Source organism: Gekko japonicus, unplaced genomic scaffold (genome assembly GCF_001447785.1).
Source record: "Gekko japonicus isolate JY-2015 unplaced genomic scaffold, Gekko_japonicus_V1.1 scaffold1911, whole genome shotgun sequence".
Lineage (NCBI taxonomy): Eukaryota > Metazoa > Chordata > Lepidosauria > Squamata > Gekkonidae > Gekko > Gekko japonicus.
The window spans coordinates 171,098-191,203 of NW_015170945.1; the positions used below are offsets into that span (position 1 = coordinate 171,098).

General features: G+C 47.6%; 1 protein-coding gene across 1 annotated transcript in view; it reads right to left on the bottom strand.

The window, feature by feature from the left end:
• Window positions 1-3,454: 3,454 nt before the first annotated feature.
• PAFAH1B1 (platelet activating factor acetylhydrolase 1b regulatory subunit 1) overlaps window positions 3,455-20,106 on the bottom strand; it is a 112,789-nt gene continuing 96,137 nt past the window's right edge. Inside the window, exons 8-11 of the mRNA XM_015418889.1 lie at window positions 16,557-16,785; window positions 13,988-14,089; window positions 11,599-11,755; window positions 3,455-6,820 (exon numbers count right to left, since the gene is read on the bottom strand). Of these exons, the coding sequence (XP_015274375.1) occupies window positions 6,747-6,820; window positions 11,599-11,755; window positions 13,988-14,089; window positions 16,557-16,785 (562 nt within the window). The 3' untranslated portion in view covers window positions 3,455-6,746. The remainder of the gene's footprint in view (window positions 6,821-11,598; window positions 11,756-13,987; window positions 14,090-16,556; window positions 16,786-20,106) is intronic.

Sequence of the window (20,106 nt, forward strand, 5' to 3'; positions counted from 1 at the left end):
CTAAAATATCCTGGAAGTTTCCAACCTGGAGTTGGCAACCCTATGTCCTTTCCACGCAACCATCAGCCAACCTTTATCTGCCTGTCTGTCTTAAGTTTTACATCCCCCCCACACACAGCCTCTGGCTAGGGAAAGGGCAGTCTTTCCCTGCAGTGGGAAACAAAGCAGTTGACATCATTCTCCTCTCCCCCGTATGATCCGCACAACTACCCTATGAGGTATGTTAAGGTTGAAAGTGTGTGAATGGTCCATAATCCTCCAGGCAGCTTTTAAGTGAGAACATATGTTACCTCAGAATACAGCAGTTCCCATATGCAACTGAAAATTCCAACTGCCTTGCGGGGGGGGGGGAGTTTGAGGTGTGGAATGGAGTGAAGTCCAATCAGCTTCCACATGCAAAAGACCTTGGAACGCTGGGCGGGACTGCACAAAGCAGCCAGTCAACCCAGCCAGCGTCTTCTGAGTGGCAGTTCTTCCGGCCAAACACTAAAGGGGCCAAATTTAGAATGTTCACTACTCAATTATATATAAGGAGAGATATCTCCGCTACCTGGCATTACATTTTCTGACACACATGGCCTGGCCCAACAAGGTCTCATTTGTGTCAAATTCAGCCCTCATAACAAGTGAGTTTGATGCCCCTGCATTAAAGGGAGAGCAAAACTTAATGCACACTCAGTTTTGCTTCTTACCCCCAATATGGTGTTTCTAAAAGGCTGGTCTTCTCAAAAGCAGGCAGCTTGGTTTAAAGTAGCAAAACCAAGTGGTGCCTGAGGGTGGGACGTCGTCCTCAGGCAAACCGAGGTTGAACAAAGCTGCAATTTATGTGTTACAGACTAAGGGAGATACAGAACTGTCGTACCTGTTTTAGGCCTGAGAAGGGTGTTGGCTGCAGCTAAATCAAACCTTGGAAAATACTGGCTGAGTAGATCTGGCCTGCCACTTGTTCTCGGCCACTGCCCAAGGCAGGGTTGGGTTCAAAATTAATATGATCATTGTCCATCAGTTACTGTTGGGTCATGGCTTGTGCTGTATGACATAAGGCAGGTTTTCGATGATCATCACAGATGAGCTGATGCTTTTAGATTTTGGATTATTTGGCCATTTGGGATTGAATTGGGACACCTTATTTTTAAGGACGGGCATAGGTAGATTTGTAGCATAAGCAGAAAATAGAAAATGAAATCACTAACTTTGCTTAAAGCACGTGCACTTTGCAAGGTTCAGCTGAACGTTGTCTACCTTGTGACACATGCACGCACACACACACACCAGGTTCTGCAATTCTTAACCTCCGCCCCCCTGATTTGAGCAAAGGGGGGGGAAGTACTGTAACACTCATAAATGAAACACAGACCACCTAGTCCAAGGCCCCCATTTGATACAAGGACATCGGCTCGCAAGATTGGAAAGCCTAGAGATCTCCTCGGCATGAAGAAAGCCTGTAATGGGCCATTCCGGCCAGGCGGTGGCAGTGCGGCATTACAACTCGGAGGAGTCTGGAGAAAAGCTGACGCCATCAAACCAGGCCGAGGAAAAATGCCGTCCGGATGACGTCTCATCTTCAGCTGAATGAAACCCCCGTCGGCAGCGATTGTGTGTGAATTAAGATGTATATATGTTGTCCTCCCCTACCCCACAAATCATTGTTAGTCCCTTGTAATATTGAGTAACTGTAAATCGCTCAGAGCCAGCAAGCTCTGCAGGATTGAGCGATCAATAAATTGAAAGATTATTATTATTATTATTATTAAAAGCAGGGATATCGCAGGTGGTTTGCAGGGAGGGCCAGCCCACAGGTTCAGCTATAGTCTCGTCTTGCGTCTCTAGCAGAGAAGTTTCTCCAGGGACCCACCCCTGGGTCAGTTCAACAGCATTTTATCTTCTCCAAATAGCAGAGATAGCAGATGGCATTGTCTAGGGAAAGCAGTTCAGCAGCACCACGTAGCAGCTTAACAGAGCAGGATCAATATTAATTAGGTTAATAAAATTGTGTTGCTCATGTGGGTGTTGGATGAAATTGGGTCAGATCTGAGCCACAGATCGAGCTGCAGTCGTTCCCTCTCAAGTACATCAACTCTTCAGGCATTTCTGAAAACCCGCTGTAGATGTACGGGCTCTTTCACTCACATACCTATGCAAAAAAATGGTCCACTGTAACTGTTCCCACACTGATAGCAACACAATTACAGCCCTTTGTTCCCTAACAATGACAAGCAGCCATGCTGGATCAGATCAGTGGTCCATATTAACAAGCATCCTATTTCCCAGGAGTAACCAGATGACCCCACCCCCAGCAGAAAACACGGTTTAAGCCCCTCCTTACTATGCTGAGGGATACTGCCTCTGAATATGAAGGTTCTATTTTGCCATCTTGTCTACTGTTGGCACAACAAATCGGAACGACGAGGAACGGCCCAGGGTCAGCTGCCAGCTCCAGAATCTCCTGCAGCAGCTCCTGTTGGGAAAGGGCCTTTTCAGTCTGGGGCCCTAGAAAGCTGCTGCCCGAGAAGACAACACAGACCCAGATGGAGCCACAGCCTCACCTGGCACAGGGCAGCATCACAGACTCACACCAACCTCTCACAGCTCAGCAGGGGGTGGAGGTGCAGCTCAGCAGGGAGACGACCGCAGCTGCGGTCTCTGCCAGCCCGTTAAAAGGATCACAGGGCAGTGAGGGGGTGGGAAAGGCTTCTGTCTGGGATACCTGGAGGAAACACCCCAGGATTCAGTCTAAGCTTGATGCACATTGCAAGAGAAGAGAAACGGGTCCTGGTCCATTATATAGCCCACAGTACCCAATCACACTGTTCAGGGCCTTCCTTTTGTTCTCGGGAACGAAGGTTTTGGAAACTCTCTTTTGCCACTGAAACCTTGGAGAGCTATTGCTGCAGACACTTCCAAGCCCACGTATGCAAACGAAAAGGCCCCCAACCTATCTGACAAATGCCAAGGAGCAGAATGCTGTCAAGGGAGTGGTCCCATCCCCGTCCCCCCGGTCACCACAGCCCTTGGCAAGTACAAATGCATTTTTATCAACTGGCACTACTAAAGTATCACAACCCCCTTGCTAGAACCCCAAGGAGATGCGTTTTGAGTTGACTAAAACAGCCTCATACAACCGTGGAGTGAAAAATAAAATATGAAGAAAACTTAAAGATCCGTGCTGTGCCCCCCAAAAGAGAAACACAGTTAGTTTTATATGCATTTAATAGTTTACCAATTGGTACAATAAGATTTGTTTTAATATGCAGAAAACATGAATAAATTTTGTTTTACACAGTCTGAGAGCAACGAATCTTACTGTAAAACACAGAGCAGTATTATATACATTCCTTTACTGATTTTTTTTATTTAATTGTGTCAATATCTTCAGTTAACTCCTAGTCTGAGGGAACAAGGGTGGGGGGAAAACTTCTCCAATGGCAATCTCTGTGTCTTTCTGGGGGGGGGGGGGAGGGGGGGGGGCGGGGTTAAGACGGCTTGTGTTCATGTCAGTATCTCCCTCTAAAGAAAGTGGAAGATTTCGCTAACTCTTGAGAATAAACTTTGGAAAGCTGGAAGGGATAATGTTTAGGCCAGAAAAAGCAGTTCCTTTACAGGGACACAAGTGGAAAGAGAATAAAAAGGCCAGTTAGCATCCTGGCTCAATTGTCTGTCGTCGTCCGTCCCCCCCCCCCCCCCCCTCTCCCCCATCCTTCTAAGCCAGTTTCCCCTATTATATGTACATCATTCTGCCGCTGAAACAAGTTCTGCATTAGACAGTCTGCTGGATTGAGAATACGGAATTACTGAGTACTTTATTTTTTCCTCCATTCACATTCCATAAATTTTCCATTCCAAAAAAGTCTCAGGATTACCAAGCCTCTGCTAGCCATGAAACCAAGACCCCAGATTTTTCCTTTTAAATAGCTTTCATGAGTTTGGAGAGGGAAGAGAAGGAAACAGTGAGGAAGGAGGAAGAAGAGAGAAAGCTATTTAAGAGTGATGTAATAGGTAATTCAATTCACAGAGAAACTGAAGTAGTCAACAGGAGAAGAAGCAAGAGGCTGACAGAAGATGCGGGGGTGGGGGGGCTTGGTGAGGCAATAGCCAAAGCTTTCAAAATGCTACAGTGCTCTTTGACAACTTGCTAGCAACTATTTTTTTTTAATTATTAGTGCCCTGGGCACATCATTGGTCACACCACACACAAAAGCAGGACGGCTTATATATATAATTTTTTTTGCTCAACAACAAAAAAAATTGTAAAGTGCAAGATGCGCTGAGACATCAGTTTTCAGATTGTGTCCAAACCTCAAAGAACTCTGCACTTTCCAAAAAAAAAGAGAGAGAGAAAGCGAAAGAACTGGGCAAGTGTCAATTCACGTGGTCCTGGAATGTTTGTGGGAGTGGGGGGGGGTGTCTGTCTGCAGCCTCTTTCCAAGGGGGGGGGACACACGGGGCGTGGTTTGTCTAGGAATCTGGCACCTTCTTTTGATTTTTTAAAAACCTGTCTTTTTTACACAACAAAAAAGGTATTTCCAACTATGAATCACTGGACACCTTCCAACAATTCCTTTTATGAACCAAACCAACTAAGCATTTGGACTCGATACAGAAAAGGCACAGGATTGGACAGCCAGAAAAAAAGTTGAAAAAAACACACGAGAGCGGAAGCCTTTAAGAAATGGTTCCACAGCCGATACCACCACTTCCGACCCGTTCATTCAGCTTTCCCCCTTTGTTTTAAGAACTAGGTCAGAAACTGCTGATCCAGTTCAGAACCCTCCCCAAATATCTCCTGTGCAGGAGGCTAAACAACCCTGCCGCTTGCAGGTCAGCCAAAGCAGGGAGGGCTCCCTCCCAAGCCCAGAAGAAGGCTGCCAAAGGGACCCTGAACTTCCTGAAAAAGCAAAGGGGTGGAGGAAGGAACACAGCAGAGAACTCCACTGCTAGATACAGAACCTTTGCTCCTCTAGTTGTGGAAATACACGTGGTTTATCTGAACTCTTAAAAAATAGCTAGAATTGGTACACCTTGCCAGGAAAACACTTGACTGCTATTAACAGGAACCATTAACCCTGTGCCCACTATAGATTCAGAAGTTCTTGAGGGGAAAGAAGGGAAAAGAGCAGATTAACCATTTCCAGTCAAACACAGTTTAAAAACAAAAGTAAGACCTCAAGTGTGCAAGATTCACTTGTGGAACATGGTGGCTGATCAAGAAACGTGGCTGTCTGCTACCCTGCACACAAACACACCCCCTTCACAGCCCTAACTGCAACTGATCAACTAAACCCTCCAACAAGATGCCAGATCACAAAACCTTGGGGGTGAATTGGCATTTCTCTTGGCGTGCATTTAAACCCTCCCAAACTCAAGTGTTCCTTTGCTATTACATACTTCTTTTTAAAAAGGGACCATTCTTAAAAGTCCCTCCACTGAACAGAGCAAATAAAACAAAAATCTCTCCACGCTAAAATGTCAGGCTGGCAGTTCACTACATACCTCAAAGGGATCTAAAGAGACCTGGTTAGTTAAGGACCAGAAACTCTTCATTACCTGCAATGCAATTTGGCCCAAAATGCCCATTAAAATGCTTGTGCATTTTCTGGTCTTTTGGAATATAGGCTTGTCCAACTGAAAAAGTATTTCCACTCTGAAATGAACATTCTGCTGATTTTTAAAAAATGATGTGCAGAGAACTCTGCTTGCACAGGGGCTGTGTTCCTCTTTGGATCCTGTGTGCTCTGCTGTCCTCCGCAGGATCCAACCGCCCAGGGTGCCACCAGCTGCCACTGCTTGCAAAGGCGTCTCCACTCCCTGGCACCGAGTCCCGACTTCAGCCAGAGAGAATGGGGATCACTGCAATGTTGCCCAGCTCGCTGCACTCGCACTGACCTCTGGAGAGCAAGGAAGGGACACAACTCTGGACAGCACTCTGCAGAAACCATAGCCAAAGCCAGCAGCTGGGCCATCGGCCAGAAGCTTAAGAGCAGAAGTCAAGCAAAAACTGATGGCCTCCCTAAAACATCTTTTGCATGGAAAGTGTTAAGTGCCAAGTGTTAGAATGCAACAGAACTCCAATGACCAGGTTTTAAAAACAAGACAAGACATCACATCATACCGAGGTCTCTCTCCGTTTTGCAGCTTGAAGACTAAACCATTTTTTTAAACTTGATAGGAAGCCGAAAAAAAACCAACTATTGATTTGGCAAATATATAATGACAAAAAGAACCCAACTTTAATTAGTATCCATTAATTATGTAAGATTCTAAATTGCAGCCTTGTTTATCTAGTACCCTTTGAGAAGATTTCTTAAACACACTTAAGTGATGTGACAGAGAGAGGTGTGTCTGTTACTGCAAGAGGCCCCCCCCCATCCCATATGAGAGTCACCATTTACAGGCACCACCCGAAAAGAAGAAAAACGGGTGTCAAGATGATTTTGCTCTCACCTCTTTTAAGTGCCCCTAATGCAACCAACCAGCTTCTGCCTTCTCAGGTCTGATGTGACCAATGCCAGCCCGTATTCGTAAAACCTATGGTACTTCTAGACAACGTATGTAAATTTACAGTATACAATTTGGATTCACCATGCATGAATACTTTGTGTGTAACATTTAATAAGCTCAATCTACATCCAGAATAATTTACATGAAAGGACAATATTTATTTTAAACAGAGCTCAATGGGTGACCATGGTATCCGAGTGCATCCAGAAGGGAGGGGGGGAGGGGGCGGGGCCAGGCGTGGATTCAAATCAACGGCACTCCCACACTTTCACTGTTTGATCTACGCTGCCGGTGACCACGTAGGGCGCTGTCTTGTGGAAATCTGAGAGAAAAAGAGGGGAGGGGGAGACACACATGCACACAACTTTTTAGTTCAACCATTCTCAGAATTTTCCAAAAAAAGGCAGATCAATGCAACCCACGGAGATGACACAGAGAACTATGAAGTTGTGGCCCCACCCACTCAAGGTCATCTTACATACCACCCAGATGAGAAATCATCGAAGCGGAAGGTTCAGAATGGACAGTTGTGTCAAAAACAAACAAACCGGTAGCCTGTGATCTCGCACCCCACTGCCCATACTCCCAGGCCTTCACCAATGTTAACTACTCTAAAGATCGCACCGAAAGATGAGCCAAGCCGATTCCTGACGATTCAAGTACCCCTACCCCACCTTTCCCTTTGGCTCGGGCTTGAAGCCTGCCTTCCACCACTCCGAGGAGGCTCTTCCCCAGCGGACGAGGGGACAGGGCTCCTCAGGCTGGAGGAAGCCATTCTGGAAGAGGGCTGGATCTACCCCCCCTCAGTCTGGCAAAGAAGGTTTTGCAGCTGTTGAAAAGACAGGTTTGTTCTCCCCAGCTCTAAAAACTGCCTCACGAATCCAAGGATAGAAAATTAAAGACATAGAACAAAATTTAAACAACTTGACCGCAAGAGCTCTTTGCCATGGAGACACACAACCAGCCATCTCCTTGTCCAAGCTGGACAGGCTACCAGGGCTGTTTCCCTAACACACGTCTTAGCCACAGCTTCCTGCTTGGTCTCGTGCAACTGGAAACAGCCTGTGTCCAGGGGGATCTGCGGTCTAACCCTTGCCTACAGACACAAAAACTTCAGGGTGCACAAAACAGGGGTTCTGATGACTCTACACTAATGCACAGAGTATGGGAAACAAGCAGGAACTTGAAGTCCTAAGACAGGAAGGGGACTATGACCCAAAAGGGATGACACTCACAATCGGAATATTAGGGTTGAGGGGTATAACTTATTTAAAAGGGACGGAAAAATGAGGAAGGGTGGAGGAATTGCATAATATGTAAAGGAGGCATATACTTGTGAGGAAATATGTGACTGAGCATGAAAGTCCACAATTGAGAGTCTCTGGGTAAAAACAAAAGGAGTAAGAAATAACGGTGATATTATGGTGGGGGTCTGCTATAGACCACCAAGCCAGGCAGAGGATTTGGATGAGACAGTCCTAGAACAGATTACAAAGTTCTCAAAGAGACGGGACATGGTGGTCATGGGAGATTTCAATTACCCAGATATCTGCTAGAAGTCCAACTCTGCTAAAAATGAAAACTCCAATAAATTCCTGACTTGCCTTTTGGCACTTCATTTCCCAGGAAGTGGCGAGGGAAGCAAGGGGATCTGCTATCTTGGACTTGATTTTCACCAACAGGGAAGAACTGGCTGACGAGGTGAGAGTAGTGGGCACCCTGGATAGTAGTGACCATGCAATTTTGGAATTTACAGTCTTGGTGAAGGGGAAAGCTGTACATAGCCAGACATATCAGTTGGACTTCAGGAAAGCAAATTTTGACAAACTTAAAGTCCTGGTCCCACTGCTGGACCTCCTGATGGCACCTGGTATTTTTGGCCACTGTGTGACAGTGTTGGACTAGATGGGCCACAGGCCTGATTCAACATTGGCTTCTCTTAGGTTCTTATGTAAAGTTATGCTGGGTAGAATCCCATGGTTAGAAATACATGAGAAAGGAGTTCAAGAGGGATGGGAGTTTCTTAAAACTGAAACACTGAAGGCACAATCACAAACGATTCCTATGAGAAGGGAAAATGGGAGGAGCCTAAAGAAGCCAAGGTGGCTCCATAAACAGCTTTCTAAAGACTTGAGAAATAAAAAAGACCCATTCAGAAAGTGGAAAAAGGGCCTTAAAAGCAAGGATGAGCATAAACAAACAACCAGTGCTTGTAGAGAGAGAGTTAGGAAAGCTAAAGCTCAGTATGAGCTTAGGGTAGAGAGAGATGCTAAAAACAAAAAAGGTTCTTTTCTTGTGTTCAGAGTAAGAAAAAGAGCAAGGACATGGTAAGCCCATTGGAGGGACAGGAAAGTGAAATTGTAACAGGTGATGAAGAGAGGGCAGAACTGCTGAATTCCTACTTTTCCTCAGCCTTCTCTTGCAAGGGAAATGGTGCTCAATATAGCAAAAACAGAACGCATTATGAGGGAAGGGATTTGCAGCCTAGGATCGGCATAGGGGTAGTACATACTAGCTTCTTTAAATGAAACTCTCAGGGCCAGATGAACTGCATCCAAGGGTACTAAAAGAACTCATGGATGTAATTTCTGAGCCTCTGTCTTTTTTTTCTTTTCTTTTTTAGAATTCTTGGAGAATAGGTGAGGTGCCAGAAGACTGGAGGTGGGCAAATGTCCCCATCTTCAAGAAGGGGAGAAAGGAGGATCCAGGTAACTACCGACCCATCAGCTTGATGTCTATACCTGGAAAAGTTTTAGAACAAACAAACAGACAGTCTTTGAGCATTTAGAAAGGATCGCTGTGATTACCAAGAGCCAGCATGGGTTTCTCAAGAACAAGTCATATCAGACTAACCTTATCTCTTTTTTCAAGAAAGCTACTACCTTACTGGATAAGGGGAATGCCGTAGACATAGTTTATCTTGATTTCAGTAAGGCTTTTGGTAAGGTTTCACATAATATTCTTGTTGGCAAATTGGTAAAATGTGGTTTGGATCCTATTACTGTCAGGTGGATCTGTAACTGGTTGACAGATTGCACCCAAAGAGTGCTTTGTGAATGGTTCCTCATTCTCGTGGAGAGGAGTGGCAAGTGGAGTACCTCAGGGATCTGTCGTGGGACCTGTTTTGTTCAACATCTTTATAAATTATGTGGATGAATGCTTATTAAATTCACAGATGATACAAAATTGGGAGGGGTAGGAAATATGGTAGAAGACAGAGTCAGGATACAGGATAATCTTGACAGGCTGGAAAACTGGGCTAAAACAAATAAAATGCATTTCAATGGGGATAAATGTAAAGTTCTACATTTAGGTAGGAAAAATCAAATGCATAATTATAGGATGGGGGACCTTATCTTGGTAGTAGTATATGTGAGAAGGATCTAGGGGTCTTAGTAGACCATACACGGAACATGAGTCAGCAGTGTGATGTGGTAGCTAAAAAGGCAAATGTAATTTTGGGCTGTATCAACTGAAGTATAGTGTCTAGATCACGTGAAGTGATAGTCTCGCTTTACTCTGCTCTGGTTAGACCTCACCTCGAGTATTGTGTTCAGTTTTGGGCACCACAATTTAAGAAGGATATAGACAAGTGGGAACGTGTCCAGAGGAGGGCAATGAAGATGGTGAGGGGTCTGGAGACTAAGTCATATGAGGAAAGGTTGAAGGAACTGGGTATGTTTAGCCTGGAGGGAAGATGGCAGAGAGGTGACATAACCATCTTCAAGTACTTGAAGGGCTGTCATATAGAGGATGGTGCGGAGTCGGACCAGAACCAACAGGCTGAAATTAAATCAGAAGAGTTTTCGGCTAAACATGAGGAAGAACTTCTTGACAGTTAGAGCGGTTACTCAGTGGAACAGGCTTCCTCGGGAGGTGGTGGGCTCTCCATCTTTGGAGGTTTTCAAACAAAGGCTAGCTGGCCATCTGACGGCAATGTGGATTATGTGAATTTAGGCAGGTCATGAGAGGGAGGGCAGGAAGGGTTGCCTCAGTGCTTAGTTCTTGTGGCCCTTTCTTACACACACAGGAAAATGCTGATTGCCACGTCGGGGTCAGGAAGCAATTTTTCTCCAGGCTGGTTTGGCCAGGGATCCTGGAGGTTTTTTGTCATCTTCTGGGTGTGGAACAGCGGTCACTTGGGGGTGTGGAGGGGGAGGTGTTTGTGAATTTCCTGCATTGTGCAGGGGGTTGGACTAGATAGCCCTGGAGGTCCCTTCCAACTCTATGATTCTATTATTCCACTTGTCTGAGGGCTGCAGCTTCATCGTAAGTCATGTGTTTTTCCCATTCAGCCCTTGCAATCTCAAGTTAAAGGTCAGTCTTGGCAAGGACCCTTCTTTGTTCAAGCCCTTGAACAGCTGCTGCTGCTGCCGCCAGAGCACACTGTACTGGGCCAGATGGGCTTCGGGCACTCCCCAGATCATCCTCTCCTCCCCACTCCACTCCGGAGTATCTCATGCAGCACAGCCAGACACGCCAGACTGCATCCTGTCTCACACAGCAGCCAACCGGTGGCCCTGAAGGCCAACCAATGGTTCAGAGGCGAGGGCTCTTCCCTGATGTTGCCTCGTAGCACTGGGTTTCAGAGGTTCGCTGCCTCTGAATATGGCCGCTCCCTTGAGCCACCATGCCTAGAAGACATCGATGGACCTCTCCCTCCATGAATCCGTATCACTCCCCTTTTAAAGACTTCTCTGCTCATGGCCATCCCTACCTCCTGTGCCAGTGAACTCCATGATGTCATTAGTTGTTCAATATTGTAGTATTACCTTTTATCGGCTCTGCTCCCATCAACTTCATTGGGTGCCCCCGAGTTCTAGTTTTACGGGAGAAGGGGAACAGTTCTCTCTGGTCACTTCCTCCACCTCAAGTATAATCTTATAAACCTCTCTCACATCCCCCTTAGCTGTCTTTTTTCGTCATGGGGAAGTTGCTCCGATGACTTGATCATCTTGGTTGCCCTCCTCTGCGCTTTCGCTTGGTCAAACAGAGGCACATCTGAGTTAAGGACCCAACTCTGGACTCAAGACCGACCACAGGAAAGGTACAGGAAATCCCACTTTGAATCTCACTGTGCACTCAGCCACGGATACATACCCAACGAGGTAACAAAGTGTTCGTGCGCATTGAGAGTTTTCATGCATCTTTTGTTCTTGTAGTCCCAGACACGCAAGGTCTTGTCATCAGCGCAGCTCAAAATAAATTTCCCCCCAGAATGGAACAGGACACCACGAACCCAGTTATCGTGGCCCACCTTCAAAAGAGAAGCACCAGGTCACAAGTGGGTCTGCAAACGAATAAAGCAAGCCAAAGTCCAAATGCTCTGCTCTCATTCCTGGCTCCAAACCGGTTACAGTTACTGAGGACAGAAGGGAATGCGGAGGACCATGCCTGCCTCTGGCACGAGGACCAGGAAGGGAAAGAAGCCTCAGCCGAGCACGGCTTGAACCCAGGAGAGATTTTCTGCTCGCTTTAGTGTGACCCGTGCAGAGGAAGCCAGAATTCTGAACACATTTGACTGTTCACAGTGGAGGAAGGAAGCAGCAGCTGCCTTCTAGGCCAAGCCCCAGCTAAGTCCTCTGCCCGATACACCCTGCGCCTCCTCGTGGGGTAAAAGGGACATGGGCAGTGCCAGGAATGAGAATGCACGGACGGCTGCTGGGATCTAGGAAGGAGCAACACCAACCAACTACTGACCCCTGCCCAGCAAAATGGGGGAAGGAGAGGCTTGAAGATAGCCATGTGCCACACCCTCCTTGTGGACACCCCACAAGCTCAGAAATGGGATATTAAGGCCCACCTGACATATGGGGTGACCTCTTATTTCTTGCTGGTAGGAGCAGTTAGAAGCTCTTGATCACCTTTTAAGTCATAGACCTACAAGGGCTACAAGACAGCCCCCCAACGAAGACAGAGGTCCTGTGCCTAAGTCGGAGCAGGTTGGGGGTAGGGATCCCACTACTGACCTTTCATGGGGCACCATTGGTGCCAGCGCCGAGGGTCAGGAGTCTGCGAGTGCTCCTGGATGCTGCCTTAACAATGGAGGCCCAGGAAGCAGCCACTGCCAAGGCAGCCTTTTACCATCTACGGCTGATTAGGCAGTTGGTTCCCTTCCTCGAACGCAATGACCTGGCAACAGTGAGCCATGCTATGGTCACCTCGAGATTAGACTACTGCAACGCTCTCTACATGGGGCTGCCCTTGTCTCAAATCTGGAAGCTGCAGTTAGTGCAAAATGTGGCGGCCAGGCTGTTGATGGGCCTTTCTATACGAGACCACAACCAGCCTGTGTTGAAGGCATAGCACTGGCTGCAGATAGCTTACCAGATTCGTTTCAAGGTGCTGGTTTTGACCTTTAAAGCCCTATATGGTCAGGGGCCGGTCTACCTGAGGGACCGCCTTTCCTTTCCCCATATGTCCTCCAGAGAGCACTGAGGTCAGGGTCGCAAAATCGCTTGACTGTCCCTGGCCTGAAAAACTCCAGGTTGGCCATTACTTGCGCCAGGGCCTTTTCAGTGGCGGCTCCTCACTGGTGGAATGAGCTCCCAGAGGACACCAGGGCCCTGCGGGACCTTTTACAGTTCCGCAGGGCCTGTAAAACGGAGCTCTTCCACCAGGCGTTCGATTAGGAGCCGCCACTGATGAGTGTGTCACCGGAACATCCCACGGCCCTAGGATACATCGCTGGATACATCGCCTTCCAGCATTGCCTTCCACTATGGTCTTCCATCATTGGATTGAACACTGCGTGCCGCCATCACCTGTATTGTTCTTATTAGCATTTTATGCTGTTCTTATGAATTTTACTGTATTTACTGTTTTATTGCTTTTAATGTCTGTACGCCACCTTGAGCCAGTTTTCCCGACAAGGCGGGTTATAAATTGAAATAATAAAAATAAAACAAATAAATAAATACTGACTCCATGTAGCAGTCAATGAGTCTATGAATGGAGCCTGAGGGGAAAGGAAGTAGGCCATCGGGGATCTTGCCTCCCCAACAAAAAGAGGCCAAAGCAGTTCCCCCACCCCCATAACCTGAACCTTCTTTTCCTGCTTATGATGAAAGAGCATGACTCATGTGTGTGAAGTCAAGTCCCTTCAGACTTCTGGTGAGCCTGTGGACGAGTGGCCCCCCCAAACGTCCTGCTGCTGGCAGCCTTGCCCAGGCCTTGCAAGCGGAGGGCCTTTGCGGCTCCCTTGACGGAGTCACTTCCCAGCTGTACAGGCATTTAAATCTGCATGCAAGGGCATCCTAGTGGAGTTCACTTTGTCTTGGGCACCCTAAAACCGGGAGGCAGCCATCTTCTGATGGGAGAACAATCCCTCGCAAACCATTTGTCCCCTCCTCTAGTTCTACTGATTCCATTTAGCTGGGACAACAGTTTGGGATCCTCCAGTCAAGGTGCCCCAATCTATTCCCAGGTAAGGATGCTGAACAGGACTGCAGTGTTGACAAACTAGGAAGTGTGCTCACACAGAACTTACCAGTGTCATAAGGCACATGCCAGTGCTAATGTCCCACATCTTAATGGTCTTGTCTCTAGATCCAGAAAGCAGGAAAGGCCCGGGCTTACCACTCTTCTTCGTCTACAATTGAGGCAAAATTGACATGTAAGCAGCACAGACCCAACCCTCACGCAAACAACGCACAAACCACGGCTGCGGCATTCATTCATGCACAAGCAAAAGGGCCCCCATGTGCCCCCAGAACAAGGTTTCCTCTGCCTCTGTCAAAGAGGGCAAGAGAGAAATGACTCAAAAGCATAACCAAAGGGACACCCTGCACTGGACACCACTGACGTTTGTTTGGAAGGACTGTCCTAGTGGCCAACATGGTTACTATGGAATGAAGCCAGCCGGGAGAATACTCCCAGGGCTAGAGAAAGGTGACGTTCTGTCAGAAAAAGAACAGCCCAAAATGTGGCGAGTTGCCAAATCTCTTTCCACGTGAGCTCCTCTGCACCATCTGAAGACCAGCCTAAAACTATAGACATGGGCTCAGCAACAACCCCTCTCCAGACTGGACAGCAGTAAATGCGAAATGGGAGCGCTGGCAGGCCCAAAGCTCGGTTTCTACTCTGCGACTTTCCAGGAGGGGTAAATAAAGGGAGTATTGAAGCCCAACAGTGGCCAGTACCATTGCTTGTATGGATTCTCTCACTTTTAACACAAAAACAATTTCTTCTGTCTCCACACAGACAAGCCACCTTCCTCTTCTGCCAGCCTGCTCCACTTGCCTTTCCTCCCCTTGTACCCCCCCCCAAGGCCCATTTCACTTCTCAGCAATGCTCCCTCTAAGCCGTGCAGTCTTGTGAGCAAAAATCCTACTTTGGGAGCTCCTGGCATTAAAGTTGAGAGCGAGCAGTTTGGCTACTGCATCAATTAGTTTGCTCTGGAGCCCTCCTTCCTGAGCCAAGACAGAAATGTGTGAGCCAGAGGCTAAAAAACTGTGAGCTAGCTCACGCTAACTCAGCTGAGAGGGAACGCTGCTTCTGAGTCCTACATCCCCCCCCAAAAAAAATCACATCTTGTAGAGAATTCAAGGATTATGAGTTAGAGATCCCCAAGTGCTCAACAGAAGCCCCAGCCGTTTGTTCAACCCTCTGGAGAAAAGCGCTCAGGGCAATCCCCCTCATATGATCTGCTGCTGCTATAAGAATCCCAAGACTAGAGCAAACCATACAAAAGAGCCCACTGTTTGTGGATGGAATTGAAGCACATCTCTCTTCTAAAGGCACGGAAAGCTTCACCAGGGAACCCCGTGGTGGGAAAGAGGGGAGGACGCAGGGTCTGCCACAGAACAGGCCTCAATGTGTCCCCTGAGCTTTCTTTGAGCCGGCAGAGGGCAGGGGAGAGGGAACTGCAGTCAGCTCACAAAAAAGTGGCCTTAAGTGCACTCCCAGAAGACAATTTTTAAGAGTGAGGAAAGGACCAAGTTCAAGTGAATTTTGCCCAATTCAGAGCTCAATATCAGCACACCCACCCTGCCCCTTCCCATGACAGTTTTGAAATGGGTAGGGGGGGTGTCTTCCACGACAAGCTGACCTGCCAAGAAAGAACAGCTGTGCACACTCTGAAGTCTTGTGCTTTCATGGCGGACACTTCAGCCCACACCAACCTGCTTCTCAATGAACTGTGTAGCAGATAACCTCGAACACAGCTCTGGAGGTGTGTAACCAGAATCCCTCCCTTCAACCAAGCAGCAGCAAGTCAAGTGTGCTAACGTGACCACTGCCTCCCCTATTCTTTCCTCCACCACCAAGCCATCTTCTGGGCTTGGAGCAGGGGTCACTGGGGGTGTGGGGGGGGAGATAATTGTTCATTTCCTGCATTGTTCAGGGGTTGGACTAGAGGACCCTGATGGTCCTTTCCAACTCTATGTTTCTGTGACACACACACACACACACACACACACACACACACACACACATAGTTATTAAAAATTCTTTATTCTCTTATAACAAATAGTATTTGAAGTTACATGTATAGAGTTGAGTGGTGACATGGTGCATTTTTGTTTATTTATGGTTCTTGATACCACGGTCCTGTTTGTTACTATTTTGCAGACTGTCAGACCCAGGCTGAGCATCTTGCTTTCTGTTGCATGGCCCAGGCGTGGCCAGGGGTGCAAGACTAAAGCCTATGGGGATTGTGCCCCTTTCCCTGCAGCTTGGACCAACTAATCCAGTGGACACAAGCCCAGGATGCTCCTGTGTACCTTATTCTTTACACTGTATTTTGTTTATTTAAATGGTATTTTTGTAAGATGCTTCCAGTTCACACTGGGAGAGAAAAGTGGGGTTCAAAATACACCAAAATAAAGAAATTCTAGCCATTATGTGGCATCAACTCCCTGGCGGAAGGGAGAAGAGGCGAACGGCTGGAAGTAAGGCAGCTGTAGATGGAGCCAGCATGTGGTGGAAATTTTAGACAGCCACCACAGATGTCTACGTGCTCAAGCAAGCCCCCTCCCCCAGCAAAGGAAGTCGCAAAACACATGAGAATACTGTTGAGGGAAAGAAGGAACAAAAGGGAGGAGATGACAGCCCCTTACCTCGGATCCCGTAGCTTCCGATATGGTGGAATAAGAGCTCTCAGGAGCCCAAGAAATGCATTCTACCACGTGCTCATGTTCTCTGAGTTCAGCTTTGCACTCCTTTGTCGCTACCACCCAAACACGCACCGTCTGATCATTAGAACAACTGGCAATCAGGGTGCCATCCTGGTTAGGTCGCACCATACGGACCCATTCTCTGTGCCCTGTGAAAGTCTTCACACAATAACTGTTTTGCAAAACAAAAACAAAAAAAAGGATGGGGGGGGTTAAGGACACTGTTGATAGCACACTGCTACACAAGCCATGGATGGAGTAAGGTGGCATTAACAGCATTACGCTAAAACAATTTCTCAGGGTATTCAGGAAGTCTAAATAAGAACAGGAAAACCCAGCACCTGTTCAGAAGGGAACAGGAGCCAATATAAGGAAAGAGGCTCAGCAGAAGAAGCAGGGAGGACAAAACATAGTTGCACTCATCTGTAACGGGAGTTCACTGAGTGGGCTGCTGTGCGTACACAGGCCAGCTGCAGAGAGAATTTTTACAAGTTTCTAGAGCTCTAGATGCAGAGAGCGCTCCCCTTCCCCTCTGGAGACGGTTGTTCCCACCCAAAACGGCACGTGATCAGGAGTGGTCTCCTCCTCCATCTTCCTATCGCCACAGTGAGTACCTGGAGCTACACGGAGCAGCCCACAGCGAGGAAAGGAGGGAGGGATGTGTGCCTGCACAGAAGCTCACTCAACGAACGTCAGTTACAGGCAAGTGCAACTCTGTTTTCGTCTTTGTGGCTTCTGTGCAGTCCCATATGGGAGAGTAGCCAGCTGACTTGCCAAGGAGGTGGGTGTGGGCTGATCAATGGAATAATGACTGCAACGCTGCTCTTCCTACCGATGCTTCCCTCCCAGGGTCCACATCAATCGCATAATGCTTCAAGAACATGGAAGGGCTGGACCAGGTTGCTGCCTTACAGATGTCTGATATGGAGACGCTACCAATGAAGGCTGCTGATGACGCTTGTGCCCTGGTTGAGTGTGCCTTGGGTGGAAGAGGGCAGGGCATCTCCTTGGCTCTATATGCCACTCTGATGGCTGAAACCACCCACCTAGGTACTGACCGGCCACCCTTCCCTTATTGTGCTCTGAAAAACAAAGATTTATCTAAGCAGAAACCTCTGGTATACTCCAAATAAAACAAAAGACACGTCCTAACATCCAGGGTGTGCAGAACCTGTTCTGTAGGGGATGACAGGGAGAGGGAAAATGCCGGATAACACAATGTCCTGGGTAACATGGAACTGAGTTATGACTTTGGGCAGGAAGAAAAGACTAGGTCTATCATAATGAAATCTGGCAAACGGGAGATCACACCAAAGGTCCCCTATTATACAAGGGAGAAGTGAATGCCTACCAGGCACCTGAGCAGGGTGTGTTCACTTAATGTTACTCTTTTTTCCAGCTCTTTTTCGTGGTGGGTTCTTTCCTGCTTCAAGGCAATAGTGTCTCGGCAGGATCTTCTTCCGGCAGCGACTCCTTCTGGAGTGGACCTCATGGTGCGCGGCTATGCAACGGCTGTAGTACTGGTCTCCGTCCCTATTGGCTCCGACCATGCTACGTCATTGCGTTGTCACATCTCCTGAGCCAGTCTCAGCCTGGGTCACTCGTCGCCCGACACCAGACCACCGCCATATTTGCCAAATTGCCGCCCATCGCCACCGCTCAGCTGCCACCGCTGCTACACGCCAATCCATGGAAGGAGGGTGCCCCCCACTCTCTAAGAGCAGGTACCCATTTATCTACTTGCCCTAGGGCTTTCAAACCGCTGGGTGCGCGGAAGCTGGGACAAGGACCGGGAGCTCACCCCAGCCACGGTGGGACTCGAACAGCCTTGTGGCTGTTCGGTGATAGCTTTTACTGCAGGCTTTTTACAGCCTGCGCCACTAACCCTACAAGCCGATGTTACTGCAATTAGAAACACCATTTTGTATGACATCAGCATGTCAGCAGTCGCCAAAGGTTCAAACAGCTTCCCCATCAGGGCTGATAAAACTAAACACAAACTCCATTGTGGGGTTGGAATAATGGCAGGAGGGAATAGACTGAAAAGCCCTTTAATGAACCTCTTGGACTGGAGAGCAGAGAAAACAGCACAGTCATCCACCTTGTCACGGTTGGCAGAGATAGCCACTAGTTGCGCTTTAACGGAGGAGACTGCTAATCCTCTATTCCTCAGTGTCAACAGCAAGTCAGACACTGCCAGCAGGGGGTAGGAGCGAGGATCTAAACTCTGCTCAGATGCCCAGAATGAGAATTTGTCCCATTTTGAGGAGTATGATTTGCGAGCAGTTTAAGGGCCACCTGCAGAACCTCGATGACCCTGTACAAATAGGTCTGACTCAATGGATCAACCATACCGTTAAATGCAAAGACTTCACGTCATGGTGCACCAATGGGCCCCACTGGAGGTACAGTGATGTGTCTCCCCTGGGACAGTCTCCAAAGGGCGGGAAGGCCAAAAAGGATCCACAAGGATACCACATGGTTTCTCCACCTTTAACTTCTGGATAACTTTGTGCAGGATAAGGAAAACATAGAAAAACTTCCCCCCCAATGAATCTGGAAGGCATAGATAGAATAGAACCGAGAGCATTTGGTATTCAATGGGGACACGAAAAGGTCCACTGTGGGGAAACCCCACTCCTGAAACACTGGGTATAGATAAGCTGGGTTGAGTGCCTATTTGTGGTCTGGACTCAGCTGTCTGCTTAAACAATCTGCCCTGGTGTTCTGAACACCAGTCCCATGAATGGCTTGGAGGGAGGCGTCTAAATGAATGGCTTTGAGCCAAGAGAGGACCGCTTCTCTCTGCAGAGAGACAAAGATCCTGTGCCCCCTTGCGTGTTTATGTAATATTTGGCAGCTGTGTTGTCTGCTGCCATGAGGATACTCTTTCCTTGCTCTAGTCTCACGCAAATTAATATGTTTGGACAATTCCCTTAACTCAAATACTGAGAATTCACCACAGTGGGTACCCCAGACTGACAGCGAGGCAAATGTAAACATCTGGATGCCGAAGTCTTGGTGCCCAAAGTCCACCCCTTTAGCTAGGTTGGCCCCATCAGACCATCAGAATAAAGATCTACTAACTCCTCTAGGCTAAATTTGTGATCCAGAGAAATTTTATTCCATTGACTGGTTATTTAGGTTGATGGAGTTTTACTTCTGTGAGCCCCAGAGGAGCCAGTGTAATAGATTATATTCTGGCTCCACTTGAATATCTTTCCCACTTTGTTTGGAAATTTGTGATTTTATGGGAAGTGATCATTTCCCAGTCTCTTTTTCTACAGACTTCTCTGTGGAACACTATTCTGCTCCAGCACGACGAGGAGGAGGAGGAGGGGGAGGAGGAGGAAGAGGAGGAAGAGGAAGAGGAAGAAGAGGAAGAGGAAGAAGAAGAAGAGGAAGAAGAAGAAGAAGAAGAAGAAGAAGAAGAAAAAGAAGAAGAAGAAGAAGAAGAAGAAGAAGAAGAAGAAGAAGAAGAAGAAGAAGAAGA